Source organism: Nestor notabilis, unplaced genomic scaffold (genome assembly GCF_000696875.1).
Source record: "Nestor notabilis isolate BGI_N333 unplaced genomic scaffold, ASM69687v1 scaffold2296, whole genome shotgun sequence".
In the NCBI taxonomy this organism is placed as follows: Eukaryota; Metazoa; Chordata; class Aves; order Psittaciformes; family Psittacidae; genus Nestor; species Nestor notabilis.
Genome location: NW_009931293.1, coordinates 35,148 through 43,863, shown reverse-complemented (window position 1 = coordinate 43,863; position 8,716 = coordinate 35,148). Strand labels below are relative to the sequence as shown.

Here is an 8,716-nt window from a genome sequence, read left to right as displayed (position 1 = left end):
AAATGCTTTGAAGAGGAACTTGTTGATTTCTAACTCTTTTAATGCAGCTTAGTGTATAAATTTACAAAAGCAGACATGAAGAAGCAACCTCATAATGATAGCAAGATATCTGTGGGAGAGTGGTAAATTAGAAAAGTCTCCTCTAACAAAGGTAATTTTTCTTCTTACTAGGTGTATATCTATTAATATGATCCCTTGTTATTTCTTGTAGGCACCAGTAACAGATGTGCAGTTTGGGCCTATGAGACTTCGTCAAGATCAACTTCAGGTAATACAACAGTTCAAACTGAAGTCTTAATTTCTATATCACCACAGATGTTAGCTTAAAATTTATGACTGGAATTTTTTTGATATAGAGATCTTAGAGCATTTTTATCTAGTGATAACATACACCTAACACATTTTTATGATGCCATTCTATGTGATATCCTAAAAATCCTGCCAAACTCTTCTCTCCAACCTTCTCTCAGCTCATAAAAGCAGAGCTACCTGCATTTCTTTCTGCTGTCAGTTAGCATGTCATCAATTTAGTGTGTGCCTTGTTTTGTATTTTACTGGTAGTCAATTCTTAGTCAAAATTTCATTGAAATGATACTAAGAGAAATGTTCTGTCAAGGTCTATTACACTGCCATTATTACTAGCATCAACCAAATATGTAATATCATCACAAAAGATATGAAGTGAGCTTAGCAAAGTATGCTTTTTTGTTACTCATTGTGGACTGGCATTAATTCTTCCTCCTTTATCTCTTTATTCATAAGATATATGTTAGCTGTCCTCTTATTTTGTCTGGGACCCATATGAGGTTTGCAGATAGATGACTCCTTTGAACTTCTTCTAAAGATTCTCCTATATCCCAAGGCATACTGAACCATTAATAATCCAAGATGTTTCTCAGTCAGTAATTACAAAACTCCTGAGTGAAAGTAATTTGAAAAGCGTCTGTCTTCCAGAACTGCAGTTCAACATCTTCCTTAGCTATTGTCAGAACAGTAGTATCATCAAACATCAGATCTTATGATCTCATCCAGCTGTTCCCAAAGTATAAATCAGAAATATTCTGCCTCTTTTATTGTTATTAATGATTGTATCACTTCTGTCCAGTCATAGGCCACTAAAATGCTACCAATTTATTCTGATAATACAGCAGGAAGGTATGAGGGAAGGAGAAAGATGTTAGACCACATCCTGTTTGTACCAGAGTCAATCATACAACTCAGATCTGCTGACTTGCTGTGCTATTGCTGAAAACCATTCTTCTGCTTTAAGAATGTTATAAATTAACTTCACTAAATATAGCCCAAACTGTGACATGTTTTTGCAAACAGCTTTGGAGGCTGCTTTTATAGGAATCTGAACTAAATGAGTACAAAGTCCTTCATTCTTACAGAAATATGCACTACATGGAAATGTTAAGATTTACTGGTAGACATTCCGCCAACCTGGTCCAAAGTGTAACCAGCACTAGAATTCCCAAAATCACTCAGAAGATAAACAGCAGTGGGATGTGGTAGGAGTTACATATGCTGCATATTATTGTCTGACCAAAGCATATATCTAAGTGTGGTTTGATGAAATTTCTGGAAGATTGGTGTCTTGGGACAATAGACCAAATACTAGTTTCCCAAAAGGCTGCATACATCAAGTCATCCACAAAATGAAGACTAACACACATCTGTAGTCTTGTCATTCTGTGTATTTTTTTTCAGGCAAAAGAAGTTTTCTTCTACAAAATATTATCCTGTTGCAAAGCACAGTCACCTTAGTGAGAGTCTTCCCTAGCAGACTTCATGTTTGTCTTCTGTACCCTATTCAATCCTAGAATTTGAAATTTTAGAAAGAATTGGGCCTTATCATACTTTGAGTATGTAGGTATTGTATTGATTTTAAAAAGGCTCAGAGATTAATGTTAGCGGCAATTCCACAGCAAGTTGGGACAGTGCAAATAGTGGCTCATAGATCTGACCTCCAGTTCTGGATTTCAACCATGGTAATCTCCTTATGTGATATAAATCCCATGCTGAGCTTTGCATAGGAGTCACATGGGGACATACTCCACATACAGAGGTTCTGCTGGTGATTTCAGTCTTGCATGAGTTCATCTTGACCAGCCTGTCTGTAGTTTCCAGGAACCCTGTAGGGTGGGCTGTACCCAGTACTTTGGAGAACCTGAATGAGGTGAAAAGGAAAGCACATTTTTCATCATGCCATTGAAGCACCATTAAATACTAATTCACACAAGGTGAACTATGGCATTTTTTTTCTGGAATATGACCCTGGCAAGAAAAATAAAACTTACTGTTATTTCATGTGAACTGTCTGAAACTTAGGCATCTAGTCCTGACTGATTGACTTGTAGCTGATGACGAGAGTGCCACTTCCCAAACTTGTACATCGCATGTTGAAATAAATGGCTCTGCCAGACTGTTTTATCCACTTGAAGCACATCCGCACAAAGACAATGATAAAAAGCAGTAGTCTGTAGAAAGCAATTCTGTTAAAAACAATGGATGTGGCTTTTGTGTTAAAAACTTGGAAGTGGCTTTAAAAAACGTGTTAAGAACAGGCAAAAGTCATGGAATCTACTGTATATGTAAGGCTTGTTTGTAGTGATTCACTGTCTACCTTTAACCCAGGTACTTTTAGTGTTTGCTGAAGACGATGACCAGAGTAACGGGTTCCGTTGGGCATGTGAGAAAGCTGGATTTCGATGTAATATTGCCAGGACACCCGAGTCTGCACTAGAATGTTTTCTTGATAAACACCATGACATTATCATTATTGACCATAGGCATTCCAGATACTTTGATGCAGAAGCATTATGCAGGTAAGCACCATTTCAGTATAATAGTTAGCACATCATCAGACTTCTTTTGATTTTATATGACCTCTTTATAAAATCTATCACATGTGCATATTTTTTATAATGAACTGGGTTTTGTTGGTTCCCCCCCCAGAAAATACTTGGTTCCTTGCTTGCACATTAAATGAACTGCAAAGATACCATGTACCACCAAGCAATTTAATGAGTACATTCACTTCATTAATGTTCTGAATTTTTTGAAATGCCATTTGCTGTTGAGTAACTGCAGATGCAAATAGGCAATGTTTTGTGTGCATGTTCCCATACCTACATGTGAAAATCTGTTATTAAGAGTGAAGTTGCAAAGTGATTCCAAAAATACTTTTAGAAACTGCTGTAAAATACGAAGAAAGGGGAAAAGGATTTGCCTTTCTGAGTCTCTCTGCAGACACTTGACAGGCAGCGGTGCCTTGCTTCAGTGACTTTCCAGTGAAATACCCCTTGGGAATGTGTCTAGACTGAATAACTGTCTGTGGGGTGGAGGTGGTGGGGTCAGATCATGTACCCTGAGTGAGCATGGTGGGTTCAGGGCACTGGGACAAAGGCTCTTCTTGCTAAACTAAAGTAACTAGATAAGATCTTTGTCAGGAGAAGACTAGGTATCAGCGCTGTTCCCCTTGTCACATTTTTACCATTCTGTCCCATAACAAAGTAAATGCTCCTTCAAACGAGTCCATTATGTGCCTTGTCAGAGGGGAGAACTTTTGTTATTCCCCTACTGAGTATTTGAAGTTTAGATTAATCTACATTCTCTGTGTCTTTTCTTTTCTATGGAGTCTCTGACATTGCTGAGTTTATTCGCTTTTCTTAGTGGTTCATGGCTTGGGAGTTGATTTTTGTTTTGATGTTGAACTATTTAAAAGAGAAATTTTAAGAAAAATACTGTGTGAAGGTTCTATAAAGTCATGTTTTCTGAAATGTGAACTTAATAGTGTTATTTTATTTGTTTTTGATTTAAAGGTCTATCAGAACAACGAAACCCTCAGAAAACACAGTCATTATTGGTGTAGTACAAAGGTAAATACTTGTATCATTACTTTCACATGTGAGCAGCGAAATTCCAACCAACCTCTGCAACATCACGTACAGAACTGTGGAACTGACTCATAGATCTGTGTTTTGAGCCTTTCTTGGTCCATATTTCAGTCTAATTAATCTTACAACAAACAGGAGATCTACCGAGTTACAAAAAAAGGTACAAAACAATTTGGTCAGTACAGAGTAGCATCTCACCATGGAAGTTTTCAAAGTAAAGTAGACTCTATTATGACATCTTAGTAAAGCAGTGCATATGCTTTTTCCTCCTCCTCCATCTGAAAATATTACTTATATATCATAAAATAATGTAAAAATAACAACAGTGCAATATATTTAATCTGAAATAAGTGGAAGATAATTTTCCTAATTTGGGGGATGTCTATTTCTCAGAAAATATTTATTCTGAAAACCAATTCTGAGGTGTTGAAATTTCCCATTAAAAATCCTATTTTTGGGAATCCACCATGATCTCTAGTGAACAAGAGACCCTAATTAAACTTTTCAGAGATTCCATTGTGAATACCACCTTCACTGTGAATTAACACCTTCAGTGTTCTTATGTCAGAAAGTCTGACTATGGAAACCATTGCTTCTACAGTCACAATTGTCTCTGATCAGATTAACACAAAAGAGAAGAGGAAAAAAGAAGTGAAAGACAAACAGTAATTCAAGAGCTGCTTCATGAACATCAGAAAGACAGATACCTGTGGTTCTGTGGGCCAGCAGTTCCTTTCAAAAGCAAGGCGAGCTTGGAATCTGGGCTTTGTGACTCAATTAGGAAGTTGCTTGAAAGGGATTTTTCCCTGCAATTCGTTTTTGTCTTTACAAAATGTTCACATTGTGCATTGGGACAAGGTAATAGCCCCGTTTGGTGACACTATCTCAGAAGCTGGAGTTCACAGACTTTTTAGCTGGGTCTAGTATCCCAGTCTACTGAAAGCTTCAGAAGTCAGTTTGCCTTTCACTGGGACTGAGTTGACTGTGTCAAGTTCCCATGTGCTGAACACAAGTGTTCTCAAGCTGCCATTTAAAATTACACACAGAGAACTTTCACACATTTCCTTTCTTGCTGCAAGAGCTGTATTTGTGAAAAAGCCTGACACTCAGCCAATAGCATATGGAGGGGCTTCTCCCTCGTTTTCCTGCAGTTCAGTTCATTGGTTCTTTTTTTTGTTTGTTCCCCCCCTGCTCCCACAGAATGCCTGTGCTCGTTCTTTGAGCTTCTGGGAGGCAGCATTACCAGCTAACAGGCATGAGGAATGGGGAGATTTTTCTGACAGCTGCTCCTATCTCTCTCTGATTAATCTTGGGTAAACCTTGTACTTCAGTGGGCATTCTCTTCATGCATAAGAAACAAGTGCACAGAAAACAAAAAGAAGAGGTGCCGTAAGATCCAAAATTTCACCTATAATTAAAAGCTATTAAGCCACCTGCTAAACCTGACCAGCTTTCATCTGCTCATTTATAGAAACTTAACATAATGGCCTTTCTTCCAGACTCTAGCCATACAATCACATATGTTAGAGTGTCTTTTAACAGTTAACCCACAAAACTTAAGTTTTATTCATAGATCCTGTAAGGATCTAGTCGTATTAGCCTTCAGTGTGACATCTGGGTACAGGTATGTCAGTGGCTTGTGAAATTGTGTCTCAGCTGATTACAGAACTAATCTCTAACTTTATCATCCTTCTTTAAAAGGCATGCTGATCGAGAAGAGTCATCAATATTGCCCCTGATCTCTGCTGGCTTCTCAAGGGTATGTGTATGTTCCACTCCACCAGATTGCTCTGACATTTCAAAACTAACATGCAAGAAACTATCCAGACGTTTGGCTGTCAGTGATGGTTGTGTCAGTAATCCAACCTGTAAATCTTGTTAATGCTACTCATTCTTACATTTATCCCAATTCTACACCGGTAGAATTAGAATAATGCTAAGTAGGTGAACAGTCTCAGGAATATAAGTGGTGCTGAGATTTTTCTTCTTTATACATTTATTTCAGAGTAAGTATACGATGCTTTGCTTGAAAGGTTGAGATGGACAAAATTGACTAGTGACTGTAGCAGAACAGGAGAGCAGCTTGCAATGAACAACTAAATGTGCTTTGGGAAGTTTCTTTATCGAATGCCAATTCACATCTGTAAACAGGCTTCAGACACTGTCAAGTGCTATTATCTATTGTTTAGAGGCACCTGAAAAATACTACCTTGAATCTGTTCCTTGGCAACTATTCCACTTAAGCAGAAAAGGTGCTTATTAGTGTGTCAGTTAAGTGGATTCTTCATTGCATTAGGCTGACAATGGAACAAAAATGTGCATGATTTACAGTGTGATTCAGAGTATTTGGTTGCATGGTCACCAGATTTTTTGCTATCCCATCACAATCCATTTGCACCTATTTGCTTTTTTGTAGTAAGGTCCTAATACAGGAAATGTTAGAGCCTGAAAATAACTGTGGCAGTTTAGCATGAACAAGATTTAACATTCAGGCTCATATGTGGTAAATATGAGATGTTTTAAAAAAACATCAGAGGTACTGAGGTCACTGCTGTCCAAGCCCCCAGATGAATAATTGTGTCCAATGGCAGGTATATTTGTCAAGAAGTTTTACTTTCTTCTGTGTATACAATTTGGGTGTTAGCAATTGGAAAGTCATAATAATCACACATTTGGATAACTTTAGACACAACATAATCTTTTCACTTTTATTTTAAAAAGTAGCATGAAAGCATTTAACTTCATTAAAAGCATGGGGGTTTTATATATTGATCCTGCTGATAACCACAGAGAATAAACAGATTGGTTGACCCTCATGTTTTTTATGTTACAACAGGTTAATTTCTGGCTTATCCACTCCTTTCAATTTTTTATCAAGCAAGAGAAAACGGAGCTTTGTACCCTTGAGTATGGAAATGTGTATTAATGAAATATTTCAACCTTGTATTTGCAGAGATATGTGGAAAATTCTAGCAGGATGGCCTGTTACAATGAGTTGATTCAGCTGGAATTTGGACAGGTGCAGGCACAATTTAAACTAAGGTAATTTTACCAAAAACATGATGAACAAAAAAAATGCCAATTCAGCCACATCCTTAAATGAGTACTTCTTTTACTGTACTTTAATTATTTATAGAATGTCAACTGAAGAAAACATGTTAATCATTAAAGTGTTGAAGTACAGCTTTATTTGGTATGGAGCTGCAGTGCCTTATTGTCATGTACAACAAGAATTATGTGGATTAAATTTAATCTTTCTTTTTTTTTTTTCTCTCCAGGGCATGTAATTCATTATTTGCAGCATTAGAGAAAAGTCAAGAAGCCATTGAGATCACAAGTGAAGATCATGTAGTACAGGTTTGTTCCTGATGTTTTTACAAGTACAGAAGATCACTCTGTGGACTGACTCTATTTTATTTCATCCATGATTACATTTACTCTTTCTTGCAGTATAAGAATCTAACCTAACTTAATGGTTCTAAAAAGATTGGAGTGAGTTTAGCTGTAGAGTAGAATTTTCTCCATTTAAAATATCTTGCATAAATCAAGTCATTTTTAAGGGAGATTCTTGTTTCTGAATGAATAAGGGTTTACTCTCTTGTTTTTATTTTTTGTAATGATTCTTTTGTATCACGAATGGATGGATGCATCCACTGGTTTGCATGCATTCTTTCCAAAAACACTGTATGTTAACTTGTTGCTCTTGACAAGCAAATCTAACGATGTTCTATTTAAATAAAGGTAGTACACCTTTTCTTTCCTTAAGTCTGATGCTATTTAATGCATCAGAATTCTTGGGCCAACTGGTTTTGAATGTAATCCTTTCTTAGAAATGTCTTTAAAAAAGGGAGAGGAAATTGTGCTAAGGTTTGCAGTTCTGAAAAACATCATTTCATAAAGGCGTTAGTTCCGTCCCTAGCTATGAAGGCTGAGGAGCAATTTTGTTATTAGTAAAGAGCTTGGCCCTAAGCTTCTGGGAGTTATAACATGCACAGAAATTGTACCCTCTTGACCCAAATGTTGACAATGGCAATTTCACTGAAGGATGTACCTTCTTCATCCCTTTTGCAAAAATAACAGAACATCCTGAAGTTGTTTTAAGTTTGTTTTTTCAGACCTTGCACACAACAAGGTGATCAATTTTTTTGTCAATAGATCTCACAATCTAATTTGTGATTTTTAGGAACACTGTGGTAGGTTTGAGATTTATAAGTTTGAGAACTGGCAGAGCTCATTTTTCAGGTATTGAGGCTGTCTAAACTCTGTGGATGTGCATTTACTCAGCTGTTTCCATAATTCCCCTCTCTTTGCTCACATGCACACAGCCTGCACAACTCTTCTAGCATGGACATTCCTGTTTTCCTTCATAAAATAAAAAATGTAGACATCTCTCTCAGCAGCAGAACGTACAGGGATTTATTTCAGCCTGGGAAAGAAATCCCTTGGTTTAGCAAATAGAAAAAAGGGAGTTCTGCTGTGCTTTGAGTATTTTGATGAATGGGGTTTTGTTTGTTTTTATTTCACAGTACGTCAATCCTGCTTTTGAAACAATGATGGGCTATCAAATAGGTGAACTAATAGAAAAGCAATTAACAGAAGTGCCTATAAATGAAAAAAAAGCTGATTTCCTAGAAACAATTAATTCCTGCATAAAGATAGGAAAGGTGAGTAATGCCATTGTATCATCTATCATTTGCTACCTTTTACCTGTAAAAGTTGTTATTGTCCAGGGATGACACATGATGTAACTTGAAGCTTCATAGACATGTAGCATTTGCAGGTTTCTTACTCAAAGAAGAAGAGGAAGTAAAATTGCT

At 36.9% G+C, this 8,716-nt stretch overlaps 1 protein-coding gene across 1 annotated transcript in view; it reads left to right on the top strand.

The window, feature by feature from the left end:
- Window positions 1-226: 226 nt before the first annotated feature.
- Window positions 227-8,716, top strand: part of PDE8A (phosphodiesterase 8A) — a 33,652-nt gene continuing 25,162 nt past the window's right edge. Inside the window, exons 1-7 of the mRNA XM_010015815.1 lie at window positions 227-268; window positions 2,638-2,828; window positions 3,825-3,881; window positions 5,601-5,658; window positions 6,853-6,941; window positions 7,178-7,256; window positions 8,426-8,563. Of these exons, the coding sequence (XP_010014117.1) occupies window positions 242-268; window positions 2,638-2,828; window positions 3,825-3,881; window positions 5,601-5,658; window positions 6,853-6,941; window positions 7,178-7,256; window positions 8,426-8,563 (639 nt within the window). The 5' untranslated portion in view covers window positions 227-241. The remainder of the gene's footprint in view (window positions 269-2,637; window positions 2,829-3,824; window positions 3,882-5,600; window positions 5,659-6,852; window positions 6,942-7,177; window positions 7,257-8,425; window positions 8,564-8,716) is intronic.